Source organism: Varanus komodoensis, unplaced genomic scaffold, assembly GCF_004798865.1.
Source record: "Varanus komodoensis strain SLA01 unplaced genomic scaffold, ASM479886v1 scaffold1, whole genome shotgun sequence".
Taxonomy (NCBI): Eukaryota; Metazoa; Chordata; class Lepidosauria; order Squamata; family Varanidae; genus Varanus; species Varanus komodoensis.
Window position 1 is genome coordinate 62,610,842 of NW_025335268.1, and position 17,958 is coordinate 62,628,799.

At 43.2% G+C, this 17,958-nt stretch overlaps 1 protein-coding gene across 1 annotated transcript in view; it reads left to right on the plus strand.

Moving 5' to 3' along the window:
• Positions 1–1,760: 1,760 nt before the first annotated feature.
• Positions 1,761–17,958, plus strand: part of FAXC (failed axon connections homolog, metaxin like GST domain containing) — a 29,796-nt gene continuing 13,598 nt past the window's right edge. The window contains exons 1-3 of the mRNA XM_044427465.1: positions 1,761–2,048; positions 10,527–10,662; positions 15,573–15,769. Of these exons, the coding sequence (XP_044283400.1) occupies positions 1,795–2,048; positions 10,527–10,662; positions 15,573–15,769 (587 nt within the window). The 5' untranslated portion in view covers positions 1,761–1,794. The remainder of the gene's footprint in view (positions 2,049–10,526; positions 10,663–15,572; positions 15,770–17,958) is intronic.

Here is a 17,958-nt window from a genome sequence, read left to right on the forward strand (position 1 = left end):
GTCCTATGATTTAGAAGTAAACACTATACTAATTAATTCATGTCAGGTTAGATACAGTAAATGTACAATTCTTTTATTGTGTCCATTGATTTATGTTCGTTTGCATGACCATGTTCCCATAATGATGCTTCCTTTATCCAAGTATTGATATTAGTTCCACTTTACTGATGGCATTCTTAAATATGTAAGATAGAAGCCTTTCAAGCAGAAGGCAGGAAGCTGACTGTAAAAAAAGGCACATGTTGATGGAAAAAGGACAGGGTGTTTTTTTTTTTTTTAAACTAGGTTAGTAGAATTTCTTAAGTAAAAAAGCAGGGCACAAAGGCAACTGGTTTACAGAGATGCTAGATAGCTGGTTATATTAAACTAACAGATTCATGACTGGGAAGACACACGTACAGGCTTTTGACGTGTAGCCTTGCATTTTAGCCTTGCTCTAACTTATATCCTGAGCTTTGATGATTTCAGTATTTATTTCTATACCATCCATCAGCCAAAGAGGCTTTCTGGGAACCTCTAACAACCCAGGAACCCCAGTGTCTGAATTTGCCTCTTTTGCCCTTGGTCATGTTTAAAGAATTCTTGGGTAAGAAGAGGGAGAATAGGAAAAGACAATACCCCATGGAAGCACTCCACAGCAGGCAGGACCTGGAACTGAATGGAAGGATGCTTACCATCCCCTCCTGCAGGGACAAAGAAGGTGTAGATGAATAGAGCTTGCTGGCAAGCTGTCCGAGTCGGCCCTCACAATGCTCACACATCTTGGCAAAATGGCAAAAATGGGCTGTAGCTAATGTTAGTCCTACTTGGAGTAGTTCCATTAAAATGATTGCATCTTACTTTGGACACAAGCCTTAGTTACTAACTAGGGCCATAGACCTGGGATAATTTTTCCACGGTTTGCAAACTCAGGGTCACTTGTTATGTTGGTGTTAGCTTTCTCTTTTGGAATAAAAAGCAATAATAAAAAGGACAGCTGAGCTGGTAGTGGTGGGAGGGGCAAGCTGAATGAAAACGTATCAGTTAGAAAGCAGGGCTTTGTTTACCAGATGAAACCCGCGTCCTTCTCTTCCTGGACCGAAGGATGCTATTCATCACCTGAAGCCTAGCCACGCGACTTAGACCAGGCTAATGCTCATTTTGGCTGCGGGAGAGAAACACAAGAGCAGCAGCGGCTAATTAGCAAAACAACCTTGTTTGTTGCTTCATTTGGCCGGGTCAGCCGCGTTGCAGTTTTCGCCAAGTTCCTGCTACGCTGGCAGGGGGATGATGGGAGCTGTAGTTCCGCGCCATCTGAACCCCACGCCCTGTGCCGCGTCGCCGAAGTCTTCGCCGTAAAGGTCGTCCTTGGCTTCCGATGACCTTCGCTGTCCTCCCGCCCACCGCCCCTCCACGGGGAGGCGCCAGCTGGGGGCGGGGAGGTCAAGTCCCCGCTCCTAGATTTTTAGGCAGCAGAGCGGCAGGCGGGTGAGCCATGACATCACCCCCCCTCCTCCATGCAAAGACACAAAGCCAGAGGCAGCCGCGGAAGGAAAGTGCCGCCGCCGCCGCCGCCTCCGGTGGCGGTGATGCAGCCGCCGCCGCCGCTGTAGAGACCGCCAGGGAGACCCGCCGCGGCTGCACGCTCCTTCCCTGCCCTGCCCGTCCTCCTCTTCCTCCTCCTCCAGCGCTGCCAAACCCTCCGCTCGCCGTCACCTTGACGCCGCCCGCTTCTCCCCCATGCAGACGGCCCTGGCGTCGTCGCCGACCGGAGGGGAATCGGGAGCCAGCAACGCCCGCGCCGCGCCGCGCAGCATGCCCTGGGGGGTTGGCTTCGCCTCGTCCAGGTCGTGCGTGGTGGACCTAAGCCGGAATCAAAGCCTGTGGTGCGCGGGGTCCGACGAGCGCTTCTCTTTTTATGGGGAGATCATCGCCTTCCCTCTGCAGGATTACGGCGGGAGCATGGCAGGGCTGGGCGCTGATTCGTGGTGGAAGAAAACGCTCTACTTGACAGGGGGAGCCCTGCTCGCCGCCGCCGCGTATCTGCTGCACGAACTCCTGGCCATTAGGTGAGCGAGGGAGGCCCGGGCAGGCCTTTGGGACGCGGAGAGAATAGAGGCAAATAGCCCAGCAAGGGCAGCAATAGTGAGGGGTATGCTTTCCTCTAGTGCGGGCTTTTCCTCGCCGGGGAGGGGAGGGACGTGCTGGTCGTGATCGGCCATCACGCATCGATTAAATGGCGATAATCCTCCAAACACCGGAACAACCAAAACTCTCGGCCTCCTGCACGCCCCGCCACGGCATTAGTTCTAGCTTTCACAGGATCACGTCTAGAGATGCAGGCCTTATTCTGAGGGGAAGTTCAGCAGCGCCCCCTCCTCCCCCCCAAACCCCCGCCCCCTGCATTCATATTGCAGCACTCAGCCCTGGACTCTCTGAAATACTTGGAAAGGGTTTCTGAGCACATGCAGAGAGCATTCTGGCCCCGGATGATTACGGACTGGAGCGAAGGTGGGGGGGGCGGGGAGATCCGCTGGGGATGATTTGCAAACAGTCTGGATCCTCACCGTTGCTTATGAGAAGTGTTACACAAATGAAAGTGAGATATGTTGAGATCTGTAGGTGTGGTCAGGGCCAAGACCAGCTGTCTACTCCTGTTATGTTTTCAGGCTGCACGCTAGGGGAGGAATAATATCCCAGCACTGCAGTTTGTAAAAGTCAGCCCTGCATATGGCCTACCTTATAGGGGTGTGTCTCCTTGTGATGGGGTTATAAAATGTTTTGCATACCCAAATATTGCACTAGGTTAAGTATAAAGGCACAGTGTAAATGGGGGTGGGTGCTGGCTAATGTCCACTAGTAGGTTGTGTCAATGATTTATATATCACGTGTCTGAACGTATGTGCTTGTGGGGGGGGGAAGCTGTTTATGCCCTGAAATATCTACATAAATTAACTGTATGAGGTTTACAATGCAATCGATCAATCAGTCGATAAGCATAATTAAAATGTGTGCTTTTTATCTTCAAAATAGAAAAAAGTCTAGGGGGCAGTGAGTAGGGGTGAAGGGGTGTTGAATCAAAATGAAACATTTTTCCAGATTTTATGCAGCTAACAGTTCCATTCGAAAGAGAGCTGTGCACTCTTGGGATATGCGTTGTGTTGGCTTGCATGATTTTTTTGTGCCATAGTATGGAGCTTGTTAAAAACTGTAGGCTGTGGACATTTCCAACATGCCACCCTTTTTTCTCCCCTTTTCCCCTTTTCTTAAGGTAGAGATGGGAAGCAGGCAGGAATGCCAATATCTAGTCCAGACAGAAGTACTGGGGAACCTGGAAGCTTGACCATGTTGCATTGTAGCACTTTAATGTATGCTACTACCTAGTGCCCCTGCTTTGATGGGGATGTTGTATTGTTTACTGGTATTGATGTTTTCATTGTTTTCTTTATGTAGTTTTTATGTTTTGCTATGGTTTTATTATGTAAACTGTCCAGAGAGCTATGAGGCTATTGTGAAGGCATACAAAAGTGTTAATAAATAAATAAATTTAATTGGTCCTACTAAAATGCATTGGTTGGTTTGGTTCATGCAATGTGATAGGCCATGGTGATTTAGAAGTTAGGGGAAGTTTGGCTTATTGTCTGAACACAGTCAGAGTGATTAACAATCATGCTGGTGGGTTCAGACAACATGAGAAACCATCCCTGGCTTAGCAGTCACCATGGCTTATGGTTTCCCTTCTGCATGCGGACCAGAATGACTGTCTGCAACTTTTAAAATGTGTAGCTAGTAATTTTCTTAAGTTTTGAACACATGTCCTTCAGATGTTTCAGCTGAAGACAAGAGGCAAGTCAGCACATCTGACTCGGTATCCAGTGGTTAGTTAGATTCAGTACCAGTCCAGTAACTGCTCACAAATAACCTTGTTTTGCAGCCGGGAATCCTCTTAATGTTTGTTGCTATTCCGCTGAGATTGTTTGCTGTATAATCTGTAGATTGGTTTGTTAGATAATTGCAGCACCCTATAAAAGTTAGGCAGATGTTCGTATAAGGTTAGGGTTTGTCTTGAGAGCTGTAGAGGGACAGAGTTGTATCCAGAGTTAGTCTTACTTGGAACAAGCATGCAGAATAGTTTAAATGATTTCATGACTCCCAGTGGGCAGCAAACAGGAGATGGAAACACCAGATGAGGCCATAGACCATTACAAGTGCAATCCTGTAAATGACTACTCAGAAATAAATGCCATTGAGTCTAGGTGAGTTATTACTAGGTGCATGGATATAGGATTGCTGGCTTAATTAGCAAAAGTGACGGGTAGTACAGTGCCTTGGCACTTTTTCCAAGGACTTTTGGAACACAAAATAAAGAAATAAATAGTTCTTCCAAGTTGGGAATTCCGTTGCTCATTTCTTTTAAGCCAGGCTTGGAGTAGGCAGTCATTTAAGCAAAAAATGGTCCTCGGATAGTCTTTTAGATTTCTGAAGTCAGACAGGTGGCTACCTGATGCATGCAGCCCAAGTTGTTGATCTAGATAGGAGAACTTCACATGTGGTTGTTGACTTTGGCAGAAGTTTCATCAGTTTTAGGGTCTTCCAAGTAGCCAGCTATAACTTTGGCCAGGCTCAAAAACTAGCATAAAGGGAGAGAGAAAGTATCATTCTGCCTCAAAGGGAGCATTAACATTGCCTATTATATTTCACTGCACAGATAGATGCATCAGCTGTAGATCTATGATGGAAGCCCCAGATTCAGCCATTAATGAAAAAATAATCCGATGACACCAAGCTAATGTTGACACCTCTTAAGCTTAAAACAATGCTAAAGCACCTGTCATTCCAACATGGAATAAAAACTGGAATATAACCATACAAATGTTCAAGAGAAATATACAAAAGTTATTAATAGTCTGAGAACTGAGCTGACTCTGGCTTATTTGAGTCAGATTGAATATATTTTATTTCTGCACTTCTGTTCCACTTTTGCCCCAACACAACAACATATACATTGCTCTTACGTTGTTGACGTACGTACCTCTGCATGAGCACGGACAGAGCAAGCAGGCACAAGAACTTGCCATTATGCAGTAGCCCCAGTGCGGATCCTGCATGCTGTGCCTGTCCCGGCTTCATCCTCTTGCTGACAGTCAAAATATATTGTGCAGCGATGTAGCTTTAACGCCTTTTGGGGTTTTGTGGAAAGAAAGAAGAAGTGATTGGAAAGTATGGGAGGATTAGAAATGGAAAACAGTGCTGTCTTCGAAACCCAGATAAAGCCTTGTGTGGAAACACCCTTAAACTGAGACTTACAGGCCCAGGGGTTTCCTGGTCATCATCCAACACTATCCACACTGGCATTTTGAATTATTTGGCTGTGCATTTAGCCGATTTGCCCTTCGATCCTGAAGCCCCTTTCTGAACAAGAAAGGTACTCTGGTGTCAGGCAATAAGGCCACATGAGGGGCATCGGACCCTTTAACAGAATCGTCTGCTGTAGAGGGCAATTCTATACATATTGCTTGGAAGTAAATCCCATTGAGTTCAATAAATCAATGGGAGCATGCATAGGATTACATCAGTAATTTCTTAGTTTATTCACAATGTCTGTTGCTGTGAGCTCAAAACTTTTGTTACTTGCTAGTGGAGAATATTTGAACCACAAAATTGTTAGTTTAGGTTTAGCTATTAAAATTTTAATTTATGTTCTCATTTAATTTCATTGTGTTATACCCATATTTAATAACATATTTTAAAATCCAATAATGCTTTTTAATTTAAGAACTTGCCTCTTAATCCTGTAGGTTGGGGGGTTGTTTTGTTTTTGTTTTGTTGAGTATCCTGCCATTTCTATTGGATGGGTAACTTGTAGGCTTTAAAACTCTGGTAAAGTTGCTAATTGAATATATCATACAAAAGCTGCATGCTCACCTAAGAGGTCCACTGAAATCAGTGAGTATGAGTAATTACTGTAAACAACACAATCTTAGGCATATTTAGTCTGATGTAGAAGTGGCTTATTCCTAAGCAGTTGTGGATAGGTTAGTAACAATTTAGTAATCAAAATTTGATTATGCTCCTAAATCTACTACTTGAATTGTAAATTCCATTGAATCCATTGGGCCTTCAGAGAAACATTAATAGGTTCACTGCTTGATTTTTGGCTCAGGTTGTAACTGAGTTTTATGACGTACCTGACCTTTGTTGGATAGAGTGAATGTATTTTATCCGAGAAGTATTTATCATTCAATAAATTAATTTTACAACCTGCTATTCTTTCTCTATTGTATGGCTTATTGTAAATGCTACAATCAACAAAGTGGAATATGGGACATGCATGCGTCTATTGGTCACTTGGGTGTGATTGTTGTAGACCAGGACCTGAAGTTTATCAATGCCATATGGTGCAGCAGCTTTATTATTGCTGTAAACCATACTTGTTAATGGTGGTTCCAAGCTTGGTTCTCTTGGGATGGAACCTGGCAAAGCATTGCTGCTATATATCTAGACAATGCCTGGGAAGAAAAGCAGAGATTATTCAGATATATTTGTTCCTGTAGGTGCAGAGCCATCTTTGTGCTAAGCAGAAGTAAACAGATGCATATATGTGATATCCTAGTACTTTGTGCACTGATGCAAAATAGCATCTCCAAAGCAGATCCTTAAGCTTGTAGTCGATGCCAGCCCTGCACCTCTGCTGCCATAGACCCCTCTACCAGCAGAACAGGAATCCAGTGCTTCTGACAGCAACCCTGCAAGTGGGTCGGAATGCTCATTTCCAAAACAGGGCAGATCAGCAGCTCCCTTCTTGGTGGCTTAGCTGACCTGATCTGTTTTGGAAATGCACAATTCAGTTTATTTCCTGTTACTTTAGGAAGTGCTAGTTTCTCATGTCCCAGCGGTGGGTTCTGCTGGTGAATGGGCAGCATCAGATGATGCTCTTAGAATATTAAAAGTCACGTATAAGGTAGGAGAGGAGATGATGCAAAAATGAGTTATTGGCCTAGAATCAATAAATATCAAGAATAATCTGAGAAAGGGAAAGCATGGCTTTATGTTTGACATTGTATGTATATCCCATCTTTTCCCCTTTTGTGAGGAACCCAAGATGGCTCCATAGCTCCATTTTATCCTCACAGCAACAAGCCTGTCTGACGGATTAGACTGAGAATTAGTGACTGGCCTGAAATCACCCACGGAGCTTCATGGCCTGGTGGCAGCTGGCACACCGATTTCTTCCAGGTTCTTAGTCCAACCTGCTACCTACCATGCCAACATATTATGCTACATTTTCAGCAAGCCTGTAGAATCAGTTAGCCAGGCAGATTGATCCTGAAGTACTCTTTGTGTTGCCTGAGTCATCAGAGGAGACAGTTCTTGTACTAATGTTGGCTAATCAGTGCTCCAAAATACCATTAGTCCATAAGTGATCTTTCTGTGGTTGTGAGCAGGAAATAGCAACTGCAGCCATTTATGCATTTGTTTAGTGCTTGGACACCAGTCAAGGCATGCATCAGTCTTTGGACAAAACAAAGATGTGAGCAGAGGCCCTTTTGACCTCTGCTTGGAGACCACGGGACAGTGAAAGTGCCTGTTGATGCTGTGTGTTCATGGGAACTCTGCATCCCTAATCGATAAGTGGGGCCAGGCAAACTTATTTGACAGACTTCTGTACTAGGAACAGAGGCTTGAAAGTACCATGGGAGGAGATTGTTTCACAGTGTCACTGGCTGTGTGAAATTCTCTCCCTGCTCTGCAGATGAAGGGAACAGGAGAACCCAGTGCAGGCCAAGAACAGATGTTTTTGTGGTGGTGCTAGCAATACTTGTTGTTCTGATTGCCACAGAGAGGGCACAGTTTGGAGTTGAGAAGGGTTTTGTACAGGTAACTCATGAAAATTTGTCAAGAGGAGAGTGGATGGACAAGAGGGGAAAGGACCCGGCGGCTATACTTGTTTCACTCTAAGCAGTGTTTTTGATTTCTTTAACTGCATCAGCTTTAATGATTATCAGAGCCTTAAAGTCAGCGTCTTCTCCCTGCCATGAACTGCAGCTCAAGTCTAGTATCCTGGAAGCAGGCTGGAGTGTGACGCTGGCTGAAATTGGGAGAGTGCATTATGAAGGGTGGCATATTCCGTAAGTGCTGAGTCCCTCAGCCAGAACTGATGAGCAGACCAGAGACTGATGAGCCCTGGAATGACTATGCTTCGTGTGCTGCGAATGAGCAAAGCTGCATGTAGTGATAAGTTTATTGGCAGGGCGGCCTCCAGGGCTAAAGAGCCTGACCAACCATCCTGGGGTTGCACATGCAGCGCTGTGAACGAGTGGGTGGGCGACTGTAACTCATTTACCGCCTTGCTTACTGTCTTTCATTTTTATCATGTAAAACCAAAACTGGAACAACACAAAAGGAGAAAAATAGAACGGCTTTCTCTGGGGTTGCTTTGGTTTGTGAACTCTCTTCTGTCCTTGTGCCACACCAGGGAAGGAAATGGATGGACAGTGCCCAGTGATCTATACCTGCATGGTGCATCTTAGTAGGAAGGACAAAGCTCAGGGAGTGAGGCCACTCAACTTGCTCTCTCTCCCCTTTAAAGAGGCCTGCCAGGATGCAGGGAGAAGTGCCCGTCTCAGGCACTGAACTGCATGTCTCAGTGGAAAACGGGGTGGGTGGGTAAGTCTGTGCCTTAGAATGGTTTCTCGGAGTGGTTGCTATATGGTGGCACCATGTACAAGTTGTCACCACTCTAGAGCAGGGGTGGGCAACTGATGTCCCAGAGGGCTCTCTGCAGTGCCTCTGGCCTTAACTGAGGTCCTGAAGTGGGGACAAAACTAGTGGACTGTTTGCAACTAAATTTCAGTGACAAATGGCAACATTAGTTCTCCCCCTCAAAAAAGTAGTTTTAAAAGGAAGGCTGTGTTTTTTTTTTTTTTTTACCATGATCTACCCAACAGCCTATTAAATGGTTTCTACTTTATTGTGGTTTCCATCTTCTTCATGCAGTCCATATATTGTTGGCATGCATCCCATCAGCCACTATGCCTGAAATTCAATCCAAGGTGTATCTCTGGTAGTTGCATACCAGGACCATGGAAATCATGATCCTGGGTTGAAACAACATGACAAGCCATGGTGGTACAGAGAAACCATAGAACAAACCATTGTTTCTTAATGTAGCTTCTGAAGACCAAACTCATTGTGATGAAATACCATGACTAGGTTCAGACAATATGACAGATTGATATGCTAAAAAAATAAAAAAAATCACCATGGCATCTTATGATGTTTGAACCCAGCCATTGTTTGCTGCTGCTACTGAAGATCAGTTGGAGCAGCTTCTGGGGGTTGAAATTGGCTCCTGAAGCAGCCCACCCCTGCCCTAGAGCAGTCACTGTAGGAAACTTCCTCTGTCCATGCTGATTATAATTGTTGGTGGACTTCGCTGCCATGGCTGGAAGAGGCAGCAGCTAACCAGGTGGGAAAGTGGGTGGAGGTGGCAGAGGCAGCAGAGTATCTTGGACAGCGAGTGTGGTCTAGTGTTCAGGCCATCAGGTTAGGATCAGAGGGTCTCAGGTTCAAATACCTGCTCAGCCATGTTTGCAAGGTGGTGTTGGACCAGTCACAGTTGCAAAGGTTAACCTACCTCACAGGAGTGTTGTGAGAATGAAACAGATACAGACAAAACATGCACCACTATCCTAATGTGATGAATAGACATAAGTAGCTATTTCTTCTTCTCAGCTTTTAATCAGAGATTTTCTGTGCGTATTCTGATCAGTTTGAGCAACCTGAGGAGCTTAGAAAAACCTTGCTTAAAAAAAGTGGGTTGAGATTCTCTGCATATGGATTCCCTTGCCCACTACCCAAAGCCAGGCTTTTCCAGGGTAGGGTTGCAGTCTGAGATTGCCTCTTGGTGGGATTATAGTTTATTTTGAAAGGGGTTCCCACAGTTTGAGCAAATTAAATCAGTCCTTGGAAGACACTTGTTCAGTGGGCTAAGATCATGACAGCAAGGGGGAAAGCAGGTGTTTATGCTACCTTGAGAAGTGTGGGCATCTTGATGCTTTACCTTTAGAGGTTTTTTAGAGTGCCTTCTGTGTGCCAACTTCTCTTCCAAATCATCATAAGTACTGCATAAGTAACTCTGCAGCTTCATATTCAGATGACTTTAAAGTACTTCTGCATAAACAGTAAACACACAAAGGCCTCTGTCTCATACCTAGGCCATTTTTAGACAGCATGGAAATCCTATATCTAATATTGTCATCCTCATGGTAAAGTATATGAACCAATGTATATATGGATTTAATTGTGCAAATTGTTTAGATATTTCTAATACGAATTCAGCTTGGCTTACTTTATCCTCATTCTCCAAAGAGCTTCTTAGTGACCTCACAGATGCTGAATAAGAAATGGCAGTAGCATATTAAGAGGCAGACAGAAGTTGTGGCTCAGCAAGATGCATCATACCTTGTTTATCCAACATATTGATGCTCTATCTAATCCATGATGGATTCTGTTATATAAAACTTGCTCTCTTGTTTTTCATATAGGAAAGAACAAGAGGTTGATTCAAAAGATGCTATCATTCTGCATCAGTTTTCAAGGCCAAACAATGGTGCACCCAGTTTATCTCCTTTCTGCTTGAAAATGGAAACGTATTTGAGGATGGCTGATTTGCCCTACCAGGTATACTTCTGCACATTCTATTATGCTGCATTTTAGCTACTTACACTGAAGCTACTAGCCTGGGAACATTTGTCTTGCTGGGGGATCTATATTTGTCTAATCCTGCTTTCCCCATCCTGGTGGCCTTTGGCTAAATGTTTTGGAGCTATCCAGATGGCTGGACTCATGATCCGAAATTAAGGGAGTTGTAGTTCAAAACATCCAGTGACCACCAGCTTGTGAATGCTTTGTGTAAAAGCAAATTCAGATGAGAAAGCGCTCACATAGTACCATCACTGAACGACTGTACCATCTTGGAATGTACATCACAGTTGCTTATTGGAAGGCGCTTCCGCATCCCACTTCTGCTTGCAGAAAGCAGAACGCTTCTCTACTCAAACAGGTAGACTTGCCCTTGCTATGTAGGTGGATTTGAGGGGTGGAGGTGCTTTCAAAGTGATCTCTCATTGATATGGCTAAGTGGTGCAGTCATGATATGTGCTATGCCATGTGTGACTTATATCCTTGTTTTATCCTTCTCAGGGCTATCAACTGCTTAAACTTGAACTTAAAGTAGTTAAACTACTTAAGCTACTTAAACTTCAACCTTTAGCTGATTGATAATTATGTTTGTCCATAAATAAAAGTAATAATTCTGATGAGAGAAAAAACATGCTTTTCCTTTTAAAATAACATTTTATTCATTTACCTATTTAAAATGAATTGGTACATTTCCACCTATCGTAACAGCATAGACTTCTCTTTATGTAATGGTTTTCTGATACATCATGCCTCTTGCTGCTTCCAGATTTTACTGAGAAAGGAGATGTTCTGCTGCACTAATAAAGTCACTATTGTAAGGGTGTAAAGTTGCATAACTGCCTTGCGCATTTGTTGGTTTTTAACCTGATCCAACAAACAGCCCAATGTCCCAAGAGAGAAGTATGAATGACTATTGAGCTCATGAAGTTCAGTGGAGAAATACTGAGGGATAAGAGAAACAAGAGAAAGTGAGACTTTCATGCACATAAGGGAAAGTGTGCCTAACTACAGCAGAGGGTTACCAAAAAAGAATACAGTTTTGTAAAACAAGCAAAATAGAGATTCATGCAGAGACAGCTGTGTTAGTACATTTTGTATGTGGCCTTTGCCATTCCAGGGGCAGAGAAATCCAATTGCTTTTAAGAAGCAATTATTTCATAGTCATTCCTTGATTATCAGAAGGTTTTTTGCCATCTAATTGCACCAAAACAAACATTGCTTTAAATCTATACCTAGTAGCTTTCTTTCTCACAGATTTTTCCTGTTAGGTGCATGAGATCCATTTTGAACTTAACCCCTCACTAAGGTTCTGATCCAGACTGGGTTTCCTGCATAAAATCTGGAGTAGAAATGAAATGTAGCAGCTAGGGATAGATTTAAAATAATATCTGTTTTAGCTCACAGAGGTGCAGAACCTGGTGGGGGTTGTTTCACAATTTTGCTTTGAGTCAGGGTGACCTGATCAAGTGAGGTCAATACTTCTGTAAAAGATGCTGGCTGGGGATGCTGGAAGTTGTAGTACATTTTCTGTGTAAAGATGTATAAGTGTGTGCCCTGAATTGCTTAAATGGCAGCAGCTTGTATTTCACCCTAGCTCTAATAACATATAATTAAAAGAGGAAAACTGAACTGCATGAAGAAATATGCTTAAGTCAAGGAGAATGTGGCACAAAGAACAAACAAGTCTTTGATAGATAAGGGAGCATCTGTTGATTGCCTAGCAACATCCTAGACATATCCTTCTATTTGAGGACGAAGAGACATAGCTCAATTGTAGCCCAGCTGCTGTGCACGCAGGAAGACTTGGATTCAGTTTCTGGCATCTCCAGTAAAGAATCTTAGCTGGAAGGAAGACCTCTGCCTGATTCACTGGGAAGCCACCCCCAGTCATTGTTAGAGGAGCCAGTGGTCTGAATTTCCTTAGACGTGGGATCAGTTCAAAGCACAGTAGCTGGAGAAACACAATCCAGATAGTTTCTGCCTTTTTGCTGTGTGAACACAGAACATGATTTTTGCAACACCTTGAACTTCCTAGAAAGTTCTGCTAAGAATTGGGGCTTTCAGAGAAAATATCTCTCTTAATATCGCTCTCTCCTCATTTTACTTTTTTCAGGATTATATCATTGACACCACTTCATGTGGCAAGAAAATATTCATCTTGACTAATTTTGGAACCATAATGAAAAGCTTTCTTTTTCTTTGTTGACACAGGGATGTGGTGAACAGTGATGTGAATTTTGTGGAAAATTTTGAATTGGAAGATACTGCTGAAAATGTTCTGCTGTATCAACTGATTAAAATCTGACTCATCAGATATATTTAACTGAATGCCATTTTAATTATATACAAATACCTCAATCCCCCCAAGAATAGCCAAGAGTAGAAATGGAATATTTCACTAGGGAAAGCAAATTGATAACAGAGAAGTCATATGGTTGAAATCTAGCTTTCAAGAAAATTAAAAGGTTTGCTTAGGAATTATTTCTTTTGAAATACTTGCAAATATTTTAAGGTGTGATAAAATGGAAAGAAAGGAGGAACTTGCACTGTGCCTTGATATGTTGGAGGGAAATTAGCATATAAATGTAATAAGCTAAATAACAGTAGCATACTATTCACTTAAGTTGTTGAGATTTTAATGCACAGAAAACTAATACAGTGGTACATTGGCTCACAAACTTAATCCATTCCACGACTCTGGTTGCGACCCTAATTGGCCATGAGCCAAGTCAAATTTCCCCATAAGGTTCAATGTAAATAAGGTTATTCCGTTCTATAAATATTTTTTTAATCATAGGGAAGACGGGCGCAATCACGGGCATGCTGGGGAGAGATGGGTGTGATCGCAAGTGCACTTGTGCAGGGAAGAGGGGCATGATCGCGATTGTCACCTGATTCAGAGTTCGCAACCTGAGGAAATTATTTTCCTAAATTTCTGTTCACGACCCAATTTGGTCATGAACTGAGGCATTTGTGAGCTGAGGTACCACTGTAATGCATCTTGATAGATGTAGACTAAGTAAGGGCCAAAGGACATAGTATGTTAGATGTATAGTACACAACTGATGCTCTTTTTTATAGCTAAGTAGGAAGGGTCCTGATTCAGAGAAGTACAGGCTGGGTAAGAGTAAACCGTCCTATCCAGCTGTTTCCTAGCTCATAATTCCCCCACCCCGTGTTTTAAAAAGGCAAGAAAATAAAAAATAAATAAAAGGCTAATTTCTACATTGGCACCAGTACAGTCCCACCTATTTTTAATTCTTAGTTGGGGTGTGGTGGTGGTAATATTTAGCCCTTCGTTGTTCTTAAGTCCCAGGCATTTAAATAGAAACTCGCACAAGTTATGACTAACAACTTTGAACAAGCATTTCAATGCAACTAATGAAGTGCAACTAACTTGGTCTGGTTCAGCCTTCTGAATTTAATATGCTGATATATCAATGTGTTTCATAGGGATAGTTTCTTGAACAAACAATTACAATTTTGATTTTAGGTTTGACTCATAAGTATCCTTTCCATAGGATCAGGTGGACTGACGTGATGCCCATTCATTATGTTACTAACTGATTTTAGCAAACAATGCTGTTCTAAAATGAGAGCATGTTCTGCATGAAAATGTAGCAGCCATGCATCTCCACAGATTATTTTTCTGGCCTGCATCACTGGGTTTCTTGCAGTGACTTATAATGCAGTGGCTTTTCCTGCATTGTATTTCAAAACAAGTCAACCACTTAGCAGGCTATATGTGTTTCCTTTCTTGTTCCTTCTTTGCTATTTCACTTGTCTTAAACCTCTGCTACCTCTTTGGGGGATCAGAATTTCAATTCTTCTCTGCAGGGGATAAGAAAATAAGCTGCAGAATTAGCAGGCAGAAGGGATTCCCTTACCCATCCTAGAAATCTTGAAGGACTAAGGACTACATTTGGGTCTCAGCTTAGAGCATGATACTTCTTGCTTCACACGGCTAGCTGCCTCTCCTTATTAAACTCGAATGAGATTAAGGATGATGGTGGGGGTATCTCATAGCTAACCTTCACACAAGCAAAAGACCAAAATGGACAAAACTGTAGATCCATATCTAATAGAATTTTCTTCCATTCCTACAGTATTATAGACAGAATGGCTGCATTCTTAATATATTCCTAAGCTACATGCTTGCGTCCCGAACTGGGTTGGTCCCCCTGAGCCAATTCATTTTAAAATGAAAGAAAAAGAAGACCTGAGTGTTAGATATGGATTTAAACTGATGTCTATTTTGGCCCTCAAAGTCTGGAAGGCCCAGCTGAAGACCAGCTCACTCTTTGTGACTTTCCTCCCTAAGACATACTTTGATTTAACACTGGCCTAAAAAATATACTGGGTCAAGAGACAGGAGCTTGCACCTAAAAGATATTCCTGATGAAGATATTATGTTCCATGATGCAAAGCTCCAATTTGCATCCCACTGTTAGGGCCAACATTTTAAAAAAGAAATTCTTGTATTTTTTGCATGTCTGCACCATCCAGACCCAAATTTCTGCTTTCATATACTCTCCTCTGTTATGGCTACTTCTGCTTGCTGCATCACAGCACTGGCTCTGGGGCCAGAAGCTCCCCAGTGTATTAGGAAGGGAACTTCTTTGACTGGGGAGTCACAGTATGTTCCTCTTCACTTGGTATCCATCCTGTCGCTAACTGGGAAGGCACATGAAGGAGATAGTTGTAGAGTGCAGGCAGTTTTGGGAAGGAATTAGGTTTTCCTTCTAGTTTAACAAACGAGAGCAGGAAGCTATACCTTGTCCTGGGCTGCTCAGCAGGTTTAGAGTCAAAGGGGCAGCTGAACCTAAATTACTTTACATCTGATTTTTTAATACTGTTTTGCTTTTGTTTTGGAACTCCTTTCTTCTTAGAACTACTTTGATGGAAAACTTTCTCCTCAAGGGAAAATGCCATGGATTGAGTACAACCGCAAGAAAGTATCCGGCACAGAGTTCATTATTGATTTTTTGGAAGAGAAGCTTGGAGTGAATTTAAACAAACACCTTGGCCCACATGAAAGAGCGGTTTCTCGAGCTGTAACAAAAATGGTGGAGGAGCATTTCTACTGGTGAGTTGCCACAGATAACAAACAATCTGTGAAGATTACTAACTTGCATCTTCACTGAATGCAATCTTCCCCGAGCTGGTACCTTACACCAGTGGCAGCTGCTGGTGCCGATATCAGTTCAGAAAGTCAATTCAGGACCATGGATAGCTCCTTTCAAGTTCAAACTACAATCTGGGGTGTATACACATTTTGTTAAGGTCGGAGCAGCTCGCCTCTATGGTTACAGACGCTTTGGGAGTTGTCATCCAGCATACTTGGAGAGTGCCACCTTGCAGAAAGGTGCAACAATGTATTTGCATTATTGTTTCATTTCTTGGAGCACACCTGTTAGCCCTAACGCTTTTTCGGCTCATGGACAATTAATTAATTCTGCGCCTAGTATAGCAAGGTTATTTTGATAAGTGTTGTTTTACTGCAAAGACAATCTTAACTATGTTCAGAACTAGACATTCGCTGATTCAGCACTGATCGGATTCTGCTGTAAACTGTCCAAAGAGTTTGGCTGTTGGGCAGTATAGAAATCATACTGTAATAATAATCAAGGGATTTTGTTGGGATGTTGTGCTTGTGCTGTGCATAATTATTTCTCCCCCTGCCCCACCATAAAGAAACACCTATTTTCCCAACAGATATTGGGAAACAAGTAGAGAAGATGATAGATGGGAGAAGCAGAGGAATCAAGTACTTTCTCCAGCACTCGCTTTTATTTGCCATCAACTTTTCTTTCTGTCTTCTTGCTAAAACGGGTGCCTTTGAAAATGTGGGATTGGACTTACTGGCCTGACCCACACTTACAGAGTGTCGTGCTGTCCCTTGAAAGGCAGCAACAAGGGAAAAGTCCTTCTCGGGGGTGTTTCACCCAACTGTGGAATGTTCTCCCTACTGAGGTCCACCTGGAATGAACATTGTCATTCTTTCAGTGCTGGGTTAAGATCTGGGGCACTTGACAGCATGATCTGGTTTTTACATTTGTCCTGGAATTTTTCTTGTAGAATGTTTTTAATTTTTGTGTAAGTGTTTTTTATACCATGTTTTCTACGGGGATTTTAGGATCACTTTTGCTTTGGAGTAGTGCAGAAATGTATGTCCTCCTCCTCAACCTGCCTGAAGGTTGTCTTTTGAGCCAGTGGCTTTGCCAAGAGCATCTTCTTGGCAAAGAGCATCCTCTAGGCCTTGTCTGTGTGCCCTATTATGTGGAAGATGGAGGCATGACAGAGGACAGGATTAAAATCTGGTCCTCCTGAGCCCCAACAGAAGGTGAAAGTCATCTCTTGCTGCCTTCTGCTGGGATGTAGACAGAATGGGGAGTGGGTGCTTAGTTGCACCTCTGCGAAGGTGATGTCTTCAGAGTTGGATCAAGTGTCCTCTGTCATCTTCGGCATGAACAGGTACTGTGCTCCAATGATGTGCACATGTGGTTTTATACTACTTGTGCACCATGACTTGCCGGGATCATTTTGTGATGAAGGACAGTATTATAAATTGTATAAATGCACAATGACATATATATTTGGTTTTATATTGTGTGTTGTTGTTAGTCGCGAAGTTGTGTCCGACCCATCGCGGCCCCATGGACAACATTCCTCCAGGCCTTCCTGTCCTCCACCATCCCCCAGAGTCCACTTAAGCTCACAGCAACTGCTTCAGTGACTCCATCCAGCCACCTCATCCTCTGCTGTCCCCTTCTTCTTTTGCCATCTATTGTTCGCAGCATTAGGCTCTTCTTCAGCGAGTCCTTCCTTCTCATTAGGTGGCCAAAGTATTTGAGTTCCATCTTCAGTATCTGGCCTTCTAAAGAGCAGTCAGGGTTGATCTCCTCTACGACTGACCGGTTTGATCGCCTTGCGGTCCAAGGGACTCACAGGAATCTCCTCCAGCACCACAATTCAAAAGCCTCAATTCTTTGGCACTCAGCCTTCCTTATGGTCCAACTTTCACAGCCATACATTGCAACAGGGAAAACCGTAGCCTTGACTATACGCACTTTTGTTGGCAGGGTGATGTCTCTGCTTTTTAGTATGCTGTCTAGATTTGCCATAGCTTTCCTCCCCAGGAGCAAGCATCTTTTAATTTCTTGGCTGCAGTCCCCGTCTGCGGTGATCTTGGAGCCCAGGAAAATAAAATTTGTCACTACCTCCATTTCTTCCCCATCTATTTGCCAGGAAGTGAGAAGACCGGATGCCATGATC